The sequence below is a fragment of the Mustela nigripes genome, chromosome 11 (assembly GCF_022355385.1).
Source record: "Mustela nigripes isolate SB6536 chromosome 11, MUSNIG.SB6536, whole genome shotgun sequence".
In the NCBI taxonomy this organism is placed as follows: domain Eukaryota; kingdom Metazoa; phylum Chordata; class Mammalia; order Carnivora; family Mustelidae; genus Mustela; species Mustela nigripes.
In genome coordinates, this window is record NC_081567.1 from 17,338,716 (window position 1) to 17,362,282 (window position 23,567).

The 23,567-nt window shown below is 53.9% G+C and overlaps 1 protein-coding gene across 1 annotated transcript in view; it reads left to right on the forward strand.

Annotated features, from left to right (window-relative positions):
- GSG1L (GSG1 like) overlaps nt 1-23,567 on the forward strand; it is a 126,983-nt gene that overhangs the window by 38,138 nt on the left and 65,278 nt on the right. The window contains exon 2 of the mRNA XM_059415066.1: nt 17,864-18,016. Coding sequence (XP_059271049.1) covers nt 17,932-18,016 — 85 coding nt within the window. The 5' untranslated portion in view covers nt 17,864-17,931. The remainder of the gene's footprint in view (nt 1-17,863; nt 18,017-23,567) is intronic.

The window sequence follows — 23,567 nt, forward strand, 5'->3', positions numbered from 1 at the left end:
CGGCTGTCTAGGTGAAGGCTGAGCGTTGCTGACTGAGGCTGGCTTCAGCTGGGGGGATTAGGACCCACCCCTGCTCTGTGGGTTCCCCATCCTCCTGCGGGCTTGCCTGGGCATGACCTCATGATGATAAAAGAAGTACCAGGGAGGGGCCGTGCCCGGGTGTGCCACACACTTGTGTCCCACCACTAACACCCCACTGGCCACAGCAAGTCACATGGCTGAGCCCCAGGTCCACACGGAGGGTAGAACAGAGGGTACAGACACAAGGAGGAGTGAAGACTCAGGGCCACGTCTGCAACCGCCACACAGGGCATTGAGGGGGGCTGGAGCTCTGCGGAGGGGTCCCGCTGCAGATGAGAGAGGTCACTGTGGACGACTGGGGAGGCTTCCCCGGCGGGAAGTGGGGAGGAGGCAGGACCTGGTTCTGAGCACAAGAAAGGACACAGGCCCAGACCAAGGCTGTTGGGGGCGGGGGTGATAGTAGAGACTGATGAGGCCCCTTTTGTCCTATAAAAACCAAGGAGTCAGGCTGAGGCGCTCAGTCGGCTTCGCAGATGTCACAGATGGCCCCCGGAGATATAATTGGCCTTGGCCTCTGCAGAAAGGTTAATTGCTCAGATCACAGAGTCTGAGGCTCCCAGGACTGACAGAAATGCTCCCCAATTAAGGACCTGGAGCTGGGAGTTTCTGTCGCCTCTGGTCACTTGACCAGGCTGTGGGCAGCCGTGGAGGGGCAGAGAGGCAGGAGGCCCTGCCCTGGGGGAGCTCAGAGCTCTGGAGAGACACTAACCATAAGCAAACATTCCGGGGGCTGTGACAGCCAGGCTTACAGGGACAGGGGAGGCTAGAGGCTGTTTTGGCTGCAGAAACAGAAAACTCGTTCCAACAGGCCTGAGCCAAACGAGGAATTTGCTGGCTCCAGGAACTCAGCGATCGGGGTGGAGCTCGGTCACGCACAGCTGGATCCAGTGGTCTCCACGGGCAGCTCCCAACTCTCAGCTGGGCCTTCCTGAGCCGGCCTCCTTCTTACGGGGGCTCTGGACATAGTCGCTGCGAGATACACCTCCTTTTCAGATGTTTCTGTAAAGGCCCGGGACTGGCTCTGATGGGTCCGGCGTGCGTCCCACGCCCCTCCCTGACCCAATCACCCTGGCCTGGGTCACAGCCTCCTGGAACTGGGAAGGGGTGGTCTGCCCCGCCCCAGTACAAGGGTTGAGGTCTCTGGCACAGTGGTCCCTGCAAGAAAAAGCCAGTTCTATCCCCAAAAGGGATGCTGGGCTGGTCCAGGGCACCAGAGAAGGGAATGGTGGTGGAGACGGGGTGTCCGTACCTACCAAGTTCCCAGAAGTCATGTCAAGGAGGGGAGGGCCCTTAGGAACTGTTGAATCACAGCCCATTTCACGGAGGAGGAGACTGAGCCAAGGTTATGGTCATTTCAAAGTGGGGAGGCTGCTAGAAAGACAAACAAGATGGCAGAGTGTGTGTTGGGGGGTCGGGTCTGGGAAGAAGAAGGTTGAATTGGTGGATAGATTGGGGCCTTTCGTTGAGACCCCAGTGGAGAAAAAGAGCCAGCCCTGTGAGGGTAAGAAGGAAAGAACCTTCCAGAGGGAACCCCTAGGTACAGAGACTGGAGCGAACTTGGCCTCCCAGGGACCCAGGCTGATGGACACACCAACAACTCAACATGGGGATTGGGGTGGGGGCGGGGGGCAGTTGGTGGTGAGAGCCAGAGAGGTCACACGCCAGCTTTTCCTGTGCATTTTCTCTAAAGCGATGCACATCTCTGTTCAGAGCTGGGTGGCCAGGACAAGTCACTCTGTCCTTCCCATCTGCATGGGGGCCTGGGAAACAAGGAGATGGCGCGTCTGTTGAAGAGGAAGTCACTGTTTCTATAGGGCAAACCCATCTTCCCTTCGCCACCTTCTACCAGACACTCTCAGCTGAAAAATCTCTGCTCAAGATTCCCCGTCTGAAGTGCTGTCTCAAGAATGTTTGAATCTAAATGTTCTTACTGATGAGGCTGAATCTATTTTTCTATAGGATGTTAACGACATTCATTTCTTCTTTTGTGAATGATCTGGAAACCTAACCTCCTGGGCCTCCTTAAGAAAGTTGTTTTCTTTCTTTCTTTTTTTCCTCAACCTGAAACCCGGGAGGCGTTTGGGAGCTCTGATCTCAAAGGCCCATGCAGCTTGCATATTCTCCTGGATTCTCTGATCTTTAAAAATATCAAAGGAAATGCCATTTATATTGGCAAAAGCTTTGTGGGAGCCTCCCAGATGAGAGAATACACCCCTGAAGTTGGTGAGTCTGGATATTTTTAGACCCTTCTGCTGGAGTGATGAAACCAGGATCCTTTCGGCCAAGGCGGTGGGGGAGGGGAGTGGCAAGAGATAATAGGTTGTCTGGCTCCCGGCGTAATAGAGATTCTGAGTGCAAGGGAGACTGGGGGGCATCAGACATCAGTTTCCTCCCTGCCAAGAACACCCTGCTCAGATCAAAGAAGCCCATCCTGGGAAAGCCCTCCACACACCCTTGGGGATAAGCCCTAAAAAGGGTTCTGCCCACACACATCCCCCCACCCCCTTATTCTGAACATGCCTTGAAGAGGCTGACATGGGCTCGCATAGCATTTTCCCATCTGCGGGGTCCAGCCTGGTGTACAGTAGGAGATACGGGTCTGTGGTGAAGAATCAGAAGCCCTGGGTCGGAGTCCACTGAATGCAGAGCTAGGTGACCTTGTTCGATTCTCGTGCCTTCTCTGGGATGAATTTTTGCCATCCGAAAAAATGAAATGCGGTGAACTCAGCTATGACTGGGTTCTGAGTTCTGGGAAGGGCTGGGGACTGGCATCCTAGGGCCCTGCCACTGCTCAGCTGTGTACGTAGTTGAGTCACACGATGTTTGAAAACATTAGAATGCATTGCTGATATTTTCAAAATGCAGACATTTCACATAGAAGTCAGGATTTCTGGCTCCTTTTGAAAAGTTGGAAGATTGGCAACTTTGGACATGTACTCCACTAGTTGGCTAGAGCCAAGCTGAGCCTCTTCCTTTATCCTGGAAGCGGGTTGCTCCAGGAACCCAGGTTTATCCTGGAAATGGCTGCACCTACCCCCAGATCTTATCTTCCTGACATGGAAGCGGAGTGTTAGTTCTTATTTATTATCAGGACTGTGCCTTCACTTAGGGGAGGAACGTTAAGAGATTTCTCATACCCATGTTCTTGGCAAAGGTGGAAAAAGCATGTGCAAAGGCCCTGAGGTAGGAATGAGTTTTGCATGTTTGTGGATGGAAAAGGCTGGACAGGTGTGTGTTGAGGGGGGAGGTGCAGATCGCCTCCGGTCCTGGAAGGAACTTGAGTGTGACGGGAAAGCACTGGAGCGTTGAAGAGCTTAAAGGAAGGAGATTTGGTTTGTATTCTAGAACGATCCTTTTGGCTGCTGTATGGTGATAGATGTTAGGGGGGAAAAAAGTAAAAAGGGGAAATGGCTAGGGAATGCTGGGAGGGGTGTTGACAATTTGACATAGTGGAATCGAGGAAGACGTAACTAAGGAATGACATTTGAGCAAAACTTAGAGGAGGTGGGGAGATGTGGTGGGAGAGTGTTTTAGGCAGGGGAATGACTCGTGCAAAAACAGCAAGGGAGCCAACAAGGGGCAGGAGGGCAAGATACGGGGTCAGGAGGAGGGGGGAGTTGAAGGCCGTGGCACAGGCGGCCGCTGACCCGAGTCGATGCTGAGCCGGTTGGTATGGACAATCAAAGCGGCTTCATGGAGGACCACAGAGGATCTCTGTCTTGGCTGGGGCCCTCCTGTGGTCAGGACGTCCAAATATGGGGGCATGGGGGGTGGATGCTGCAGTCTGTCTGAGTCCCAGACTCCTGGCCTGCTCCACAAGAGTCAGTCTTTCGGGAGCTCATTCCGAACTTGAGGCCGCTGTCCCTCCACAGCCCCTGCGAAGGAGACTTACAGCTCAAGTTCCGTCCACCTGGCACGGTGAGAAGGTTCCATCTGTGGCCATCAGCGGGATGGAGTGGTAGTTTGGGCCACCATAGGTGCTTGTCTTCGTGGGACCCTTGTTAGACTAGTATGACCTGGGGTCCCCTCAGGCCTGAACCCTCTATTGCTAACGTGGCCACAGATTCTCCCATTGCCGTCAGGGGTCCCAGCCGGGGACTCCAGGCCTGTTCCTCCCTGCTCTCTCTCTGGGTGACGGCCAGCACGAGCGTGGGGACACCCAGATCTGACCACTCCCCTGCAGGAGGCTTCCCCTGCTCTCACTGCTCTTGGGGTGAAGGGGTCTCCTCTGTCCAGTTCTGGCCTTCACACGTGACATCGGTGGCCCAGCCATGCTTGTGGAGTCCTGCTCTTGGTTTGCTTTGCCTTCCCTGGACTCTTCTTCAGAAACTCCCAAGACTCTCAAGCCTGGCCCAGGCTGGATCCCAACAGTGGCCTTCCGTGGTGGCCCTCTGAGCCTGGTACAGAGCTGTCACTGAGCCATAGTGAGGCCCTGTGTCCTCATAGGCCCCTGAGTCCACACTGTAACCCTTGATGTGGGAGTTGGTGGCATCCCATTTTGTGGATGAGGAAACTGAGGCCCAGCAAGATTTCCATAACTTGCCTCAGATCACAGAGCTAGTAAGGGAGGAAATGAGGTTTGAATCCACTCTGGCTGGCTCCAGAGCCCTGCTCTTGTCCCTCTCCACTGAAACTGAATTAATGAGTCTTGGAGTAAAGCCAGATGACCAGCCCCAGGTTGGCTGCCCTCGCCTTCTCCCTCCTTGGTGCAAACCTCCCCAGGTCTGCCAGTTCCCACCACCAAAGTCCGTGGGGTCTACACTGCCTGCCTCATTACCCACTCCTATCCCAGCCCCCAAGTCCCGTTCCCCTTGGCATCGGCCGCTGAAGGAATCTGCCTCCCTCTCCACACACAGAAAGGTCCAGATCTCCAAAGCCTGTGGCCTTTTCTCATCCCCATCCTCATTCTACTTGACCTTCAGGTGACATTCACAACAACGGCTCCTCCTTCTTGGATTACTCGCTTCTCTTAGCTTTGCTGCTGAAAGAGTCTGGCCACCTCTTCTTCCTCTTTGCTTGTGTCATTTCTTCACTCGTTCATTTAACAAATATGTACCAAGCACCTCCTGTGCCATGCCAGACACTGCTCTCAAAGATAGCGCTGAACACAGTAGATGTGGGGCTCTCATTATGGAAGGGGAGCAGACCACACACAAGTAAACCAAGAGATAACACCATTCTAAAGAATGAAAAATAAAGCAGGGCAAAGGGTAGAAAGTGACATGTGTTTGGGGGGTGGTAGCTACTTGGATGAGCATTCTGGACAGAGGGCACAGCAAGTGCAAAGGCCCTGAGGTAGCTTGAGTGTGGTGGGTGAGGGGACATCCAAGGGTGTGCAGTGGTTTGACAACCTGCGGGGACCTTGAAAGCCAGGTGGGGAGCTGGGTTTCATTTCAAATGCAGTGGGAGATCTCCAAAGAGATCAGCAAGGGAGAGACTTATTCAACATAGTCCTGAAGTCCTCGCCATAGCAATCAGACAAGAAAAAGAAATAAAAGGCATCCACACTGGTAAGGAAGAAATAAAATTTTCACTATTTGCAGATGGTGTGATATGCAGTACAGGAAATCTTAAAGACGCCACAAAAAAACTACTAGAACTGATAAATTCAGTTAAGCTACAGAATACAAAATCCATATACAGAAATCTGTTGCGTTTCTATACACTAATAATGAAATAGCTGAAAGAGAAATGATGGAAACACGCCCATTTACAATTGCACTACAAAGAACAAAATTTAAAAAAAAATAGAATAAGATACCCAGGAACAAACTTCACGGAAGAAGTGAAAGACTGGCCCTCTGAAAACTCTACAACACTGAAGAGAGAAATCCAAGAGGACCCAAAGGCAAAGATCTTTCACGCGCGTGACCTGGAGAAATCCATACCGTGAGAAGGTCCATGCGGCCCAAAGCCATCTACAGACTTCACGCCATCCCTCTCAACATACCACCCGTATTTTCCCCAGAACTGGAACACACAGTCCTAAAATTTGTATGGGACCGCCAAAGACCCCCAAATAGCCAAAGCCACCTTGAAAAAGAAGAACAAAGCCGGAGGTATTACAATTCCTGACTTCAGCATATATTAAGGGCATTTACATTTTTACAAGATTCCTGCATCTCAGCGACCAGGGACGCTTGTTCAAAATGTGGACCCCAGCCTCTGCTCGCATTTGTGGCATTGGCTTCCCTGGGGGGGGGGGGGGGGGTGGGCAGTCTGGGAACGTGTTTTTTCACCATCACTTGCATATTGGAGAAAGGCTGCTTTAAGCAGAGATTTATTAACCTGGAAATTCCCGAAGGTTCAGCAGGCAGAACTCCGGGGATCCAAGAGTGTGGGTAGCAAAATATTACAACTCTACTCTCATAGCCTCTAATTGGCGGTCACATTTCCCTCCTAGCCCTACCTGGGACTTTGTCGCCCATCAGAATCAGAGTTTTCATGACACATTACAGGGTTTGTGCGGATCTCAAAAATACCATGTCCCTTTCTTGCTGCTTTGAAACCCTGGGAGCTCTTAGAACTTGTTATTTATGCATTAATAAAGAAGCATGTAGGTTATTATTATACATCGACTTTTTAAAAAAGTCTTGATGACTCCATTTCAATGTAATTAGTTTCCTTTGCAATTCTATGTATGTTTGTTTTATGCATTTAGAAACATGATTCCGTGAAAGAGTCCTTAGGTTTCCTCAGATGTCATAAAGGTACGTGGCCCAGAAAAGGTGTGGAACCCTTGCAGAGGGCTGGGGGTGGGTTGGGGGGGCACTCGGGCCGAGCTGGACGCCACTCCTGACTCCTCTTGCCAATGCGTGGGATCTGGGGCAGATTACTTTCCTCCTCTGTGTTTCTCTGTCCTTATATGTAGCCCCTATCTTGAATGCTTGTTGGAAGGAACCAGCCAGGCCACCTGGTGTGTGTGTGAGGTGGGGGGGGTGGTGGGTGAACGCATCAGGACATGCCCTTCTTCCACTGGAATGTAGGGTTCCAGCCAGGCTTGTCATGGAGGGGGAGCTGGGCTGGCTGCACTCCGAATCCCAGCTTTGCCGCTTACCAGCTGTGACGCTGGGCTGGGTAGTGAACAACATTGTGCCTCAGTTTCCCCTCCATAACCTGGACTTAACAATAGCACTCAGGTCATAGGATCTTGTAGGATGAGATGAGTTTCTCTTTCCAAGGACCCAGCACAGCGCTTGGCTCTCTCTGGATGACGGTTTATAACGTGGTCATTATTAAATTTGGGGTTCCCGGAGGGCTAGATCCAAGTCCTGTTCCCCTCTGTATCCCCCATAATATCTGACACGGAGTCTGGGTTTGGGAACTAGGTGTGCTTCAGGGACTGCTCTTTCAGGTGAGGTAAGGGAGACGGGACACTTGTTCTAAAGATCAGGGTCAGGGATGACAGATCAGATGCCACTGAGGCCATAGGGGACCACAGATTCAGCAGGGGGCCACAGGGAGGCAAAGCGCAGAGGGCTAGAGCATGGCTAGTCTTGGGGTCCTGAGCAGATCCTGAATCTGGATAATCCAGATGACAGCATCTCCCTACCACCTGCTGAGCCTGGCTTTGTCAGGCTTGGGACGGATGAGTTTCTTCTGCTGCTTTCCAAGCCTCCGTGTTCTCATCTGTTGAATGGGGACAGCTAGCATTCATTGGGTCCCACCATGAGCTAAGCCTTGGTTATGCCTCTTGATGGGCTTCTCTAATTCTCACAAGGGGTAGGTGGGGAAACTGAGGCTCGAGGCCATACAGCAAGTCCGTAGCAGAGCTGGGGTTTGCCGATGTCTGATTCCCGGGCCATGACTTCAGCACTGGGCACATCACCACCTCACGGCGGGCAAGCCTTTCTCTTCTTTCCTCCCTCCCAGTCCTGCTTTATGCTCGCAGAGGTTCTAGAGGGTACTATTCTTCCCCGCCTGGCAGCTGGAGTAGGAACCGGTGGGTATCTGGGAGGTCCCTCGGATAGAGTGTCTTCCTGGGCAGAAGGCAGACATCTTCCCTGAGCGCTGACCATTGCTGTCCCCTGACTGCCTACTTCTTGGCTTCTTTTTTCCATCTCGCTACTTCCTCCCAGCTCCACTGTAAAAGACTCTGCTCCCCCTCGGGGGTGTCTTCTACTCCAAGGCAGGATCCTATAGGGAAGGGTGGGGAGTGTGGCTAAGTGCAGCCGGCGTGCCCCGCCTGCGGGAGTAGCCACCGCTCGGCTCTAGGCAATGTCTTCATGTGGTGGCGAGGCCCTGGCCTGCCAGGCTTCCGCAAGAATCTAGATTCTCATGCGGTTTTCCCATTTTTAAATGTTGGCATCTGGTTCAAAATTTTAAAAATACCACATATACCAAGAGAGGAAGAGAGAGACGCACACACGGAGAGGCTGACAGACAGAGAAAGAGAGGCAAGGAAAAACCCAGAAAACAGAACAACAACAACAAATTTCAGAAACTCGTCTTGGGGCCAGTTCACAGCCTCTGACCTCCCCTATTCTATTTCCTTTGCCTGCACAGCAGCCCCATCTGGGGAGAAAGAGAGGCCCAGAGAGGTGAGAGCACTTGGTCAAGACGATGGTGGGGGTAGGGGGCAGTGTGGGGTTGGGGACCAGAACTCAATCTCAGTCTTCTCAGCTTTTCCCACTACGCTCCCCAGGCCCCAGCCTGTGTGGGTCCGAGTTTATTTCCAAGACCCACTTCTGGACGCTAAAGAGGAAGAAAACTCATTGCAGTCTGACGCTGACGGCCAAGGTCACCATGACACATCTCAAATGCTCAGTGACTGGTCCCGGATTCCAACAGAGCAGTTTCTAAAGGGCATGTCTGCTAGAGTCATTTCTAAATTGTTGGGGACTAGAGCCTTGCAGAACTCTGGGGGCCATAAGGCCTTGTCAGATCCCGTTCCGGTGATCGACTGGTTTGTCCACGTGTGAGCTCAGAGGAGACGGACTCATTTCTGCGGTCCTGGAGTGTCAACTTGCTACACCAACGTTTGCTGAGGACTTGTGATGTGCCAGGAGCCAGACCGGGGGTGGGTGGTTGGGGGGGGGGCAATGTTTGCAGCCGTGATCTCATTTAACTTGTCCAGAAGACGTGTAAGTTTCATAGCATTGATTTTATTTTATGGCCAAAGACATTGAGGCTCAGAGAGGTTTGGATAGAGATCCAAGTTCAAATTCAGACCTCTTTGTCCCCAAGTCCAGGCTCGCTCCACCTGAGGACAGGATCTGCTGGAAAGGGTGGAGAGGCTGCCTTCTTTGCTGAGGTCAGTCTGGGGGCTGCAGTGAGGGGCCGGGGTGAGGCTTCTTGGAGGAGGTGACCTTCTCTGAAGAAAGAAGGTATATTAGATTCTCATGGCTGCTGTAACACATTAACACAAACCCACCGAGTTAAAATGGCATGGATTTATTATCTTATAGTTCTAGGGGTCAGAGTTCCGAAATGAGCCTTAGGAGGCTAAGGCGTGTGTTCCTTTCTGAAGGCTCCAGATGAGAACCCTTCCCTCACCTTTTCCAGCCTCCGGAGGCTGCTCGCTTTCCTTGGCTCGTGTCTAACCCCGTATCACTCCAACCTCTGCTTCTGCTGTCCCATCTTCTGCTCCTGCCTCTGGCCCTCTGGCCTCCCTCTTTTAAGAATGTTCGTGATTACATGGGGCCCATCTAAATAATCCAGGACGACGTCCCCATCTCAAGATCATGATCACATCTGCGAAGTCCCTTCTGCTGTGTAAGGTAATATACTTGCATGTTTTGGAATCGAGGATGTGGAGATCTTTGACGACCCCAGAGAGGACAACACTTCAGGGCCTGAGGCCAAGCCTGAGGCTCGGGAGGGCGTGGAATGCTCAGCAAGCAGCCGTACTGAGGGTTGGAGGTGTGCAGGGCTGCTCAGGACCCACGTGTCAAGGGAATCAGCATTTGAACTTTGTCGGCTAGAGCAGTGTTCCTCACACTTGACCATACGTCTGGATCAGCTGCGGACCTGGTGAAAATGCAGACCTTGAGTCAGTAGGTCTGGGTGGGGACTGAGGATCTGCATTTCTCACAGGCTCCCCCGGGGGCTACAGCTGCTGGTGGTGTGCAGACCCGCTTTGAGTTGAGAGGCTCTAGAGAAGGACTCTAGAAAAGATCGCGGTGTGGCGAACAGTCACGCCCAGGCTCCTTGCTTCCTGAACTTCACGCTGGTTGGCATTTGAATGGCATTCTCATCCCAAGCCCTCTGTTACCCGACGTTTTGGCACATCCTACAAGAGCGGCCACCGAGGCTCGCCACCGGGACCTCTGGTCCAAGCCTAAAAGGTTCTGTCTGACTCAGTGCAAGAAGATTCCCGGCGCCATGACACTGGCAACTCACCAGCCTTCTTGGGCCTTCTCCCAAAGGTCGTGGGGCCGGGGTGGGCAGGCGGACCCTCCGGAAGAGCTCTTAGATCCGTGTTCTGGCTCCATTATCTCAATGTGGGCATATTTTTAGAGCTGAATTGTCTTTCCTTTTAATCTAACTCTTTTTCGCAAGTTGGCACCCTCCTGGGTTGGGGGGGGGTGGCGGTGTGGTATTTGCTGGAACCTTCCCTGTCCCTGAGCAAGCTTGACGACTGAGGGCTTGCCGGGTGTCTCGCTCCTACATGGAGGCATCAGCGAGGGCTTAAAGTGTACTTTGCCGTGGAGAGTCAGGGATAGAAATCGCTTTTGCCATCTTCATAACAGGGGGCTGTTGATTCACGGACTCACGAGAGTCAGACGGGCCATGCAAGGGTGAAGGGGACCATGCAGGGTCTGTAGTGACCCAGAAGTACGTGCTGTGTTTGAGGGGAGCAGCCCCCGCTGGGCCCCACAATCATCATCCTACGGGGACGAGGGTCCCGAATTGTGCGTGCACCCGTTTTGCACACGAATCCAGAAACCTGGATCAAATTGCATGTGAAGTCTCCTATTTTTAAATGTTGATAATGAATTCAGATATTTTTAAAATACTGTGTGGGCCAAACAAGACATTTTTGTGGGCAGGATTCGGCCTGTTGGCAGCTTCTTTGAGAACCCGCTTGTTTTACTGGGAGGGAAACTGAGGCCCACAGAGGCTCAGGGACCTTGCAGAGGTCCCGCAGCGTCAGCTGGAACTCAGGGCTGCTGACGCGTGGTGCGACCACCAGCCACCCGCCTTGATGCGGCTCCTCCCCTCCACCTGTCCCCACCTCAATCCCTGTGCCTCTCAGAGGGCTACCCTGCTCCCCAGCCTTGCAATATTAAGCAGCCTGGGCGGTGGACGGCCGCCCCCACCCCAATCTACCTTCAGTCGGTTTCGGGAGGTGGGCACATCCTACTCCTCTCTGGGCTAACGTCTCATCTGCAGTTGGAGGGCTCAGGGCTGAGGGGGCCCCGGAGCCCCTCCCTGCAGGTCCCTGAGTTCTCTCAGTATTGACTTTGCGCAAATAGCAGCTGTCATGAAGCCATTTGCAGCCCCGGAGGTCCTGGCCCACGTCATTTACATGATTTAACATGCTGGGTTTCAGGGGGCGTGTCTCTGAGCCCACAGCCAGAGCAGCCACAGCACCACGATTTATTGATTTGACATATTCAACTGATGGATTTGGGGGAGGGGGGAAATGTTTTATCCTGAAATGCCGCCCTGCCTTGGGATTTCACCAGATTTTGCAACAGTCCCCCTCTGCACCCCAGATGGGTTTTATTTGTCCAGAGGCTGAGAAGGACTTGGCCAGGCTGCCCACCCCTTGGCCATGTCCCATGGGAATAACAACATAAACAATAATAGTAACCGTTCATGCTTATATAACTAACCTGCTGTCCACCAGGCACTGCCCTAAGCACGTTGCTCATCAATTAACTCGCTGTGTCCTCACACCGCCCGCAAAGTGGGTATGATATCTAGCCCCAGTTTCCAAGCGAGAAAACATATCCATTGGGAGCACATCGCTTGCTCCATCTCCCAGCTCGTGCCTGGCAGAGCCGGGCATCCACCGAGGTGACCTGGCCCAGCTCTGTGCTCTTCATACCTGTGCCCCACGGCCACTTATAATTATTCTAATTGCTCATAATCATACTCATTAGGAAGTAACAGTAACATGGAGCTTTCTCGAATACTTCCCAAGTGTCAGGCTGGTGTGATTTATAGATATTGTCTCATCAAACGCTCAGGACAAATCTATTATGCCCATTTCTCAAACAAGGAAACCAAGGGATAGAAGGAGAAGGTCCCCGGCCAAGGTCATACATCCGAGACCTGGTTCCCACCCAGTGATCTCCCACTCAGCTACACTGGCCCTGGGAACCGTCTTGGCTCAGGAGGGACTGGGGACGGGAGGGAAATTATTCCTGCAAACCCATCAGTTCCATCCATGGAGGGTCAGAGTTGGTGTCGTGAAGCTGTTTTTTAAAAAGGCAAGAAGTGCGGCTAACAGGATCAGCTGTCACCCCACGGCCCCGTACCTGATGAGAAGCCATTTCATTTCTCGTGCCCCGGGAGGTCACCACTTCTCAGCTGCAAATCGAGGCATTCATGCCAAGTTTCAGAGAGGCGAAACAATCATCCCAGGGATTACGGAGACTTTCTGGGCATCACCAAGGCAAGACCCTGTCATCCAGGCCAGGGGTGTCCTTCATTCACACGTGCGTGCCTCGGTAACACGAAGGATGGGCAGCCATGCCCTATACGGTGATTCCCGAAGTTTCCTTATTCAAGTTCCTGCTTCTCTGTGTTTGCCAGGTGCCAGCATCCCCCATCCCCCATCTAGCATGGACTCAATTTCTGAGGTTGACTCACTTTTTTTTTTTTTTAAACGGGGTGGGAGGGGCAGGAACGGAGGGCAGAGGGAGAGGGAGGATCTCAAGCCAACTCCAAGCCCGGCACGGAGTCCGCCCCGGGGCTCCCTCGCAGGACGCTGAGCTCATGGCCTGAGTGGAAATCCAGAGATGGATGCTTAGCTGACGGAGCGGTCCAGGCGCCCCCGAAGTTGACTCACTTTCTTATACCTACGCTAAAAAGGGAGCTTTTGATCAGTGGTGCTCGTGTTTGAGCTCGTCAGCATCGCCGGGAGAGCTCGTTACAACACAGATGGGTCCCGGGGCCCAAGAATTAGCATCACTTCTTCCCACGTGCGGCTGCGGGTTGGGGCCCACACTGAGACCACTGGCTCGGATCGCTGCTCTAATTGGATCCCTTGCCAAAAACCACGACGTGCTGGGGAGGGTCCCAGCAGGAAACAGAATCCCCCAAATGCTCCCAATGAAGGCGCTTTGATGAAAAAGTCCTTATAGAGGAATGGGAAGGGCTAAGAGAATTTGAGGGCCCCGAAGGCTGGCAGCAGAGGGGAGCCATTACCAGCCTTGGGTGGGCAGGAAAAAGGGTGGGAACAGCCAAGCCGCAGCTGCTTGGCTCCCACAACCTTCGGGAGCTGTGGTCAAAGTAAGAAAATGAAGTCTCTGCCAGAGAAGGGGAACAAGACAGGGAGCAGGGCAGAGAAACACTGACTTTCCTCCCCACCCCACCCCCCATTTCTAGCTGGTGCCCTTCATTGTTCATCCAGAGGGTGGGGCGGCCTGGGGGGTACAGTCCTAGGAGTCAGGGCCCCTGGGGCACAGAGCAGGTCAGAGAGGAGCTGAGAGCAGTGGGAAGAGCAGGAGACGATGGGGCTGATGGAGACTCGCCAGCCCCGAAGGAAATTGTCTAAATGCCCTTCAAGTCTGCCTAGGAGCTGCTGGAGATCCTGAGCCCTTTCCCGGACTTGAAACAATTGACAGGTGGTAGAAAGGTGTTAAGGACCCATTAGCACCAAAGAGGGACTCTTTTGATTGAGGTGGTAAGAATTTTAAAAATAACAGAGAACTGAGTAGCTTCTTCACTTTTTGACTCAGACAATTTCGTGTTGTGGGGAGACACGGTTCCCTGGTGGGCAGCCCAGATATGTGGATGCCCCCCCCCGACCGGCCCAGTGTTACCCACTTGGGGTACTGAGCAGTTCACATCGGGTGCTGGTGGGGGGCTGCTGCTGGGGGGGGGTGGAGTCCAGCCTGCCCTGAATGTGGGTGAAGGTAGGGGTGTGCTCTGGGGGACTGGGGTAAGCACAGGGGTGCAAGGAATCCATGTGCCAGCAGGGGGCAGTGTGCACAGACGCGGGTGGGTCACCCACCCGGTGGTCTTCCCAGCCTTGGCCCCCGCCGCCCTCCCCGAGTACCGATGTTCCTGTGGATCTGTCTCCCACCCTTTGCTCCGAGACGTCGTGAGCGCCCACGTCTCGCCAATGCCCGCACCTTTCTGCCCGGGCTCCGGCTACGTCCCGGACAGCCCTTTGGAGGTCCTGCAACTCCTGTGGACCCTCGTTGTCTTTTTGCCTGAGCATCACCTCATTCTCCATGAAGAACGTTCACCGTCTGCCTCAGTTGCCCCAGCAGGGCACGTGGCCCCACTCTGGTCTCCTCCGTGTTCCTTTGTCACCATCTTCATGGTCAGAGTCCCCCCAAGCCCCTGCCTCGGAAGTTCCCCTCCTGCCGTTGCTGGGGCAGCCCACCTGCAGCCGCTCGCCCCACCCGTGCAGCCTTCCAGAGCCTCCTGCCGGGGGGCCTTCCCTTGCTAAGACCCTGAGGACCTCACTGCCTAAGCCTCATGGGTCAAGCGCACCTTCCACAGCCTGGCTTCCGGCGTCCTCAAGACCTGTCTGCTCTTCCTTGTGACCTCCTACCCCTCACCCTCCTCACCCCGACATCTGCTGGGATCGGGGAGGACTGGAGTCTACCCTTCCCCCATCCCACTGGGTGGCCACCCTCTTGCAGGAATCCTGGTTCAGGAATTATCTAGAATGCCAGAGACCGTGGAGATGAGAGCTGTGGCCAGGGAGCCCTGTGCCCTCCAACCCAGGCGGGGCCCCTCTGACCCACCTCAGGGTGGAGAATGATGTGATTTCAGTGTGGCTCCTGGAGTCGGAGAAGCCTGGGTTCGAACCCAGGCGGTACCGCTTCCTAGCTGTGCAGTATCGTTGCTTAGTCCCTCTGATCAGAATTTGTTCCTCTGTAAAGCGGGTGCCGCCTCACTTAGGTCGTATGGGCGTGGGGAGGTTAACAGGTGAATGCTGGTGCCCAAGGTCAGCCTCCTTTAGAAGCAGACTCTGAGATGAGGATTTACATGTCAGTCTTGTACAAAGGAAATGCCCCAGCGGAGAGCGGTAAGGGAATTGGGGGGGGGGGGGCAGGACAGGGAAATCAATCTGGAGAGAATAAGAACCCTGAGTAAGCCTAACCAGGCATCAGAGAGACGGGTGCCTGTTTCCCCACAGCGAACTTACTGATTTTCTGGGCATCTCGGCCTCTGACACCCCATCCCAACTCTCAGCGCATCTGTAAGAGCAGAGCTGCATGCCGCTGTGAGGGGAGGGGGCGGGGGGAGGGATGGAGGCCCGGCCCGCAGCCCATGTGGGCAGGGGCAAGAGCACCACCCCCCGGGGCTGGGGAATAGGGACTTTCTGGGGGAGGTGCTGAGTCAGGAAGCAGCACAGTGGTGAGGGGCGGCCTCCACTTGCCACCAGGGCAACGGCAGCTAGGGGCCAAGGCTGCTGGGAGGGAGGCCAGGCCTCCGTGGGCGCTGCCGCCCTCCTGGTGTGGCTCAGCTCGCCCCGCGTCTCCTGCCTTCCTCCCTGCCTTGGTGGGCCTTGGGCCAGAGAGGGGCCTCAGAGGCTATAAGTGTGCCTTGCCAGGGGGTGTTTCAACAACAGCCAGGCTGCCAAGAGCACATTATTCTCTTACAGAAATCCAAGGGATTGCCCAGGAGATGTGATATTTTTGTAGCCAAAAAAAAAAAATAGAGAGAAAGAATTTCTCCACAGCTCTGAAAGCCTGTTGTGCTAGGAATGATAGTGGGTGTTTCAGAATCTGGATTCTTCATCAGGGAGCAGATAAGGACTAAGAAATTTCTGTCCATTGCCTTCATTCACTAAATAGTATATATTAGATGTCCCTAGTACGTTCCCAGTAGAAGGAACAATTTTATAAAGGCAGAGAGGTAGGAGGGACATGTTTGACAGGTTTGGAGAAGAGACTCTTTGTTGTAAGGGATAGGAATTCCACCTCAGACCGGCTTAGGCAAAGACAAGGACTTAAATGGTTCATGTGATAGAAAGAACAAATGACTGGGAGCTTCAGGCACGGCTGGATCCAGGGGCTCAAACGACGTCATGGGACACTATCTCCCCCGCCCACAGCGCTGCCTTCCTTGGCACTGGCTCTGCATTTAGGAAATCCCTTGCCCTTTGGCGACTCTGTCAGCTGCATTCTTACCCCGTCCCAGGCTCAAACCTAGTAGAAAGAAAGGAATTTTTTTTTGCCAATAGTTCCAGTGAAAGTCCGGCGACTGACTCTCATTGAACTGACTTGGGTCATACGTCCGTCTCTGGCTGGTCAGGCCTGGTCCCTAGTCCCTTCTCTAAAGCTCGAGCCTTGTTCTAACAGTGATTCGTGTGGCTTAGAAAGGAAGTCCCCGGATGTGTTACATTTTCTTCACCCATCCTTTTTCTCAGAAATCTTATCTGCTCCCACAATTGCATTTCTCTTGCTTGACCCTTGACCTCACTCAAGCGCCCCCGGGGCTCCATTTCCTGGGGCACGGTGGGGACGTGTTCCTCCCACACAACAACAATAATATCGCACAAATTGAGCTGTCACTAGATGCTAAGAACAAGCTCTTCACGTTGCTGTCTAATGGAATCCTCACAGCACGACAACACTATGAAATAGGTGTTATTATTATCCTTGTTTTGTAGGCGAAGAAGAGAGGTTATAGAGAGGTTCATTCCGGAACCAATGACTAGAGTCAGGGGGGTCCTGAAGCTCCGATGGACTGGATAGGAATCATGTCCCCGAAAGTGGAGCCAGGATGTGTCAGCTGCAACTGAGCTACACAGACGGAGAGGAGGGAAGGGACACTCCAAAGGGAAGTCTTGTGGTGGTGTTCGGGGCGGGAGCGGGGAGACGGGGTGTGTGTGTGTGTGTGTGTGTGTGTGTAAGAAACAGAATATGCCCCCTACACTAGGTGGCAGATGATGGCAACCCAAAATGGAAAAGTTGGGGAGAAAAGGGAGCTGTGCTAGCTCAGGGAAAACAAACACTTGAGGAGCCAAACCACGGGAAGGGCAGAGGGGCCGTGGGCCTTCAGGAACAGCTGGAACCAGGCGCTGTCATAAGGCTTACACTCTCACCAGAGTTGCTCTTCCGGGTCACAAGCCCCTCCCTCTAGAACATGGCTGCTTCCAGGACGGCCGCGAGGTTGAAGGTATGGCAGGAGCTCTAGTAAATTCTAGAAAAAAGTGGAGTAAGGTCAATGAAAATGGAGCCTGCCCGTAGCTGCAGGCGACAGAGAACACCGCCCTGACCAGTTTAGCCACTGGGAAGCCCTGGGGGCTGGGGATTGGCCCGGTGATGTCACCTGCCCGGCACTCAGCTCCTAAACGACCGTGTCCGCTTCGTCCTATTCCGGGCCATCACACAGCTCCCGCCTGGAGCCGTCACCCAGCAGATGAGGAAAGGGACCCTGTTCAGCTGCAGGACGGAGGCTCCTCCCTCCTGTCAGAAGGGGTCCCGCACTAGGAAGCGTCCCCCCCAAGCACCTCGGGCTCCCCCTGACTCGGGCTGGGGCGCCTGAGCCAGTTCTGGGGACCTGGCCGTGATCCTCTGTGTCATCAGGACGCACCCCAGAGTCTGGGTTCTCCCACCGATGGGCGTGGGGGGGGGGAGGTACGCCCGGTGGGGCCGCCCTGCTGGGTCCCTCCTCTCACGGCCGCTCTGACCTTGTCGTGCAGGGGTCCTGTGGCTGTCAGTGGTCTCCGAGGTGCTCTATATCCTCCTGCTGGTGGTTGGCTTCAGCCTCATGTGTCTCGAGCTCTTTCACTCCAGCAATGTCATCGACGGGCTCAAGCTCAACGCCTTCGCAGCTGTCTTCACGGTGCTGTCAGGTAAGGGGGAGGGCCTCAGGCAGTGGAGCCCAACCCTGGGCTCGGGCGGAGTGGACTGTGGGTGCCGGAGCTGCCTCGGAGCGGAGGCTGGGCTGTGCCCCGCCCCCTCGCCCTCCAGCTGGGTGACCTTACACCAGTCACTTCCGTTCTCTGAGCCTCCGTGTTACGGTCTGTAAAATAGGATTTATCTGCTCACTTATTCACGCCTTTGGTGGTTATGGAAAATCTATCGCGTGCCAGGTGCTGGGCTAATCATAAGGACTGGGGTTTTAGAAAGGGACAGTTGCCGCTTTGGTGGCCTTTCCCATGTGCAGGAGAGAGAGGTGGATTGGCTGGAGACACATTCGGGAGCTGAACATCTTACGGCCGGTGATGGATGGTATTTGTGGGTCAAGGCAGAGAGCGGTGTCTTATGAGAATGAGTGGATGATGATGTCTTCCATAGGGATAGGAAGGGGGGGGCCCTTCGGGGGAGGCAGGCCCATCACTCATCTGCTTTAGTTTATGTGCCTCTGAGACATTCATGTGGAAGCCAAGGGAGCCAACGCTTCTGGGAGCTCAGGGACTAGCGTGGGGGTGGGCGGACATGGTGCAGAAAAGCCCCAGAGCCGGGCATTTTGAGGGCTTTAGGTATGGGTTGGCCAGCCTTGTGATGGGGCTCAGGGAGGTGGAGACAGACGACTCCAAGAAAAGGCCACTGGATTACGTGGCCAGGTGCCCGGAGTTGTTTCAACAGATCCAGGTCAGGAGGGGTTAAGCAGGGAATGTGCCCGAGGGAGTAAAAGCCGCCTAGGAGCCAAAACTTCCGGCGGCCTGATGGGTATAGTGGTGCTTGGCTGTGGAAGATACCTGTTCCTAAAAAGCCAAATGTAAATTGAATTTCTATAAGTCTAATCCCATTCTTCACGCATTGGAAGAACCCTCCGTTTAATGAGACTGAACCGGTGAGCCTTTGGTCAGGGAGATCATCTCCCCCTGATTGAAGTGTGTGCGTCTAACAGAGGGACCCCTCCAAGATCGCGAGCGGAATTCAAGAGATCACAGCACAGCGCACTGATCAAAACGCGCGTGACTTGGCACTCTTGGGACGTGGAAATGTAACCATCACAGGAAAGGAAAGCAAAGAACAAGAGGCTGAGCCTCGTGGCGTGCTGTCCGTTTGGGGTCCCGCTCACACCTTCCTAGCTATCGAACCGTGGACTATTCTGGACCTATTTGTTCTTTTTTTCCCTCCTTCTATCTTGGAGTGATTTACTCAAGCAATATTAGGTGAAGGCCTAAAGGACCAGGCACTGTAGGTTTGGGGGAGTCAAAGGAAAAACGGCTGCGTCGTCACCCTCCTGAAGTTTGCAGTCTTGTGAGAGACAGGCTCATCCAACAATTAGAAAACAGTGGGTTGACCTCTGTGTACCGGGCCCAGGGCGGGGGATGGGGGATGGGGGTGGGGAAGCTTCCCTTTGAGCTGACACTTGGAAGAAAACATAAGAGTTTCCCTCATGGACAGCGTGGGGAAGGCATTCCGGATAGAGGGAACAGCATGGGCAGAGAGGCCTAGTGGGGTGGCATATTCTGGAAACTCCGAGTTGTTCAGAATGATGGGAAGGCAGAGGAGAGAGAGCAAGAGAATCGAGAGAGAAGGCCGGATTGCTGGCTGAGGGAGGGTCCTGGTGCTTTGTCGTGATCTTCAGATTTTCCCCTGAAGGCGACCGGCAGGCATCCGGAATCTGGAGCAGAGGGGCTATGGTCAAGTGTGCATTTGGGGGCGAGGGCTCTGGCCGTGGCGTGGACGGAGTGGGGCGAGAGTGGAGGCGAGGAGACCGGCCAGGAGGTGAGAAAGGACGCAGGGGCGGCGGGGACAGGCCCACCCGCCCTCTGTCCCGCTAGGGGGAAGGCGAGCCGGGTTGCAGACTGCTCAGGAGAGCTGGCTGGGTGGGTCTGGAAAGCAGAGGACCCAGGGCAGCTTCCTAGCTTGGAGGCCACAGAACTCGGGGGGGTCCATGAGCCCAGATGGGGACTAATGTTCCAGCCTCAGTTCTTGAACTTGTGACTGACAGGCAGTAGGTCCTTCCGCAGTGAACGGAGACAACAGAACTGCGCAGAGGGGAGCGCCTGCGCGGTCGTCCCAAGTAACAGTCTGTGTCTTGGCTCTCCTGCCACAGTCGCGGCCCGTACCTTGAGGTGTGTTCGTTCCACAGGGAAAAGCTTACTAGAGCTTTTGCAGAATGCTGTTACCTAGGGTGTTAACGAAGAAGACAAAGACTCCGGTGCCGCACACCTGTTTGAATGTTTTGCTAACTAGATTTCCACAGAGCTCTCTCAGCCCGTGTGTTTTACTTGAGGCAGCCAGAAACATGATTCTGAGGAGGGTCCAGACGGCCAGAGCCTCTGACCCAGGGTCCCCCGCAGACCTCTCCTGGGGTAGGAGGTGCGGGCTCTTCCCCCCGCCTCAAAGGGCTTAGCAAAGTTTTCGCCTCTCAAAACAAAGCAAAACAAACCAAACAAACAAACAAAACCCCAGAGCCCCACTGCTAAAGAAAATAAGATGGTCTGCCGTCATTTCAGACAGATAAACAATGCAGGGCTCACGGAGGTTAACTGAGTGGCCCAGGGTCACACAGCTGGTCAGTTGTGGGGCCAGGATTAAACCCGGCTCCTGCTGGCCTCAAAGCCCTGTGATCTTTCCATAGGGTCGAGCGGTGGGGGTGACCGGGCTGGAAGGACGAGACTTTCAAGTCTTCAGAAAACAGTAACTAAGAAGCATGTGTGAGCCAGATGATGCCCGAAGACCGAAGTAGCAAGTCGGGGAGAGAAAGGAGAAGGTAGACAGGCGGGCAACAGGCAGAGAGGCTGCCCGGGCCCGGGGGGCCCCTGACCTTTCTGGAGCCTCTTGAGAACAGGGCAAGGGGTGAGGAGGGCCCTGGAAGAGGGGGGTGGGCTTCGGGCCAGCTCTGATGGAGGCGAAGGATTGGGCAAGCCCACTGACCGAGCCCGTGGGAGGGGGGGCAAGGGCTGGGCTCGGAGGCTGCCAGACCAGCTCACTCGGAGGGGTCCTCAGCCCAAGGTCAAAGCCTTCTAGGATAGAGGGGAAAGCAGACTTGGGGCATCCCCTACTTAACCCAATTATTATAACCAGTTATTACAACGAACCAAGTGATTTTGATGACTCACAAGAGCCGGCACTGGCTGAGATGCCCGGAGCACCGGCACCGGGCTCGGCCTGCCACGTGCTGTCCTTGGAGGAGCGGCTAGCACTGCGCGCCTCCCCTCTTGTCCCCGGTAAGTTGTTAAACCCGCGGCCCAGCCTGCTGCATAAGGCGCTTTGAGCAGGGGACTTCAGCTTGTCCTGTTATTGTTCCCAGCTGGCTTCCAGTATTTCGAGGGGCGGATCACGGCCCAGGGACCCGCCCTGTCCCAGTGAGGCAGGGGGCAGGCAAGGGGGTCATGCTCTCCAGGGAAGGGAGACAGGCTGGCAGGGCCCGTCCAGCAGGGCTGCATTCCTGGCAGAAGGTGGTTGTACAGATGGGGTTCGGCCCCGAGGACTGGGGGTGGGGGGTGCTGTGATTGCTGGCTCACGGGCCTGGGGCTGGAGTTCTCAGTACTTCTAGGGGAAATGTTTTCGATTTGACTGCTTTTCAAAGCCACTGAAGAAAAATTAATGCAATAATAATGAAGACCTAAGAGTGAATCTAGATTGGATCATAATTGTCTTTCCACCGTTGCAGTCATAAAGTGTGATTTTTAATATTTCCTTTATGGAGGAACAGGCCCGTGGAGACAAACATGCGTGGGGCCTATGAAAGTCATGACGAGGCCCTGCAGCGGGTCACATCTTTCCTGGGGCTCTCAGGACCGGGCAAAACCCAGTTCTAGACCAGGGGTGGCTCCAGCCGCCTGTGGCCCCTTCCCAGGTCCCATGACTTTAGCCAAGAGGTGTTGGGGAAGACAGAACTCCCTGAGTTTCTACCCCCAGTGACCAGAGTCTTAGAGCCCAGAAGGAATGTGAGAGCTGGCTGGAACACGTCTGTTCTTCCTCAATTCCTCTGAAAAATGAGACCGATCTACTTAGGAAAAACACAAAGTCATTTGGAGACTCTCTGTGCAATCCAGCCAACTGTGGGCTTTTAGTAAAAGCTGCTGCGGCACGGAGAGAAACGTGACCATTTCTGGGAAATAAGCAGACCTCATGGAGAAGGCAGTAAGAATATTTTGTTAAGCAGTGAGAAAAAGGAAATTTTGTGGCCAAGGCAAGGCAATGGTCGTTGTTTGGAATCGGGTTTCAGGAACCGTTTTCAGAATGAGGTGTGGACCGAGGAACAAGCAGCTCCATGGCCGCCAAGGTGGACATCACAGTGTGCTTCGGGCAGAGGTTGGGGGACCTTGGAGTTTCTCTTAGTGCGGCAATTATAACTATGTCGGATGAGTTTCTTGATACCCTAATTCTTGGGTCTATGCTGAAAGAATCCCACATGGATAATCCTCTCTGTTCAGTCTCCCTGCCCTGGTCAGCCTGGGTCTCTCACCTATAACTTAGAAAGCAAGTACTTTTGTGTATTTTTGCATCTAAAGATGAAGAGGGTCTGAATTAGAGAAATATCTATTTCTATATTATTAAAGATTCTTTTTATTGCAAATGATAAGAACCTAATCACATTAGCTAACAGAAGAAAGGGGGTAATGATAAAGACACTTTGATTCACCTAATTGGAAAATATAAGGTGGTTGAGCTTCAGGCATGGCTGCATCCAGGTGATCATGTCGTCAAGAATCTATGTGTATCTCCAAACTCTGCTTTCTTCTGACTTCATTCTCAATTAGGCTTTGTCCATGTAGAGAGAAGAGGGTCACAAGCAGGTCCAGGCTTAATGTAAGGTTCCAGGGGGTAGAGAGAGCTCCTTTCCAACAGCTCCTACAAAACTTTAAGGAGGACTATGACTGGGTCAGCTAGGTTCATAGACTCATTCCTGAGCCAGTTTCCATTCCAGAGAATGAAATACTGATTAGGCAGGCCTGGGTCCCTAGACATGCCCAGGGTGTGGACTAAGCAGGATTATTACGCAGTGATGGACAAGTGGGTGCCCAGGTGAGCAGGTTCACTGCAAATCCCAATGGCTTCTCAGGTTGGGAGATTAGCAGGAGGTCCACAGTGGAGCGAAAGACTCAGAGCCCCAGGAAGGGCGGAGGTTGATCTGGGTTCCTTCAAATCAGATCCTAAGATGAAGACTTGGGTGATGGTAGTTTCTTTGGGAGGTAAGCCCAGGACGTGTCGTGGAAGACGGAGAAGGAAGACAGGAAAGGAGGAAAGTCACTACAGGGAGCGTTCATGCGAAGGGGAGCACAGGGAGCGACTGGGGGTCAGTCCTGCTGGGGTCCCTCTGAGAGACTGTGCAGAACACATCTCAGGACTGTTCACCCAAACGGTGAGAAAGCAGCACTCTTGACTCACCAGCTCCAGCCGGGCGCTGGTTTAGAGTCACTTCTGAGGCATTAACCTTCCAGAATCTCTACTCTTCTCCACCCAAGAAAGTATCTGAGGAAGGAAGCTGCTACAGGG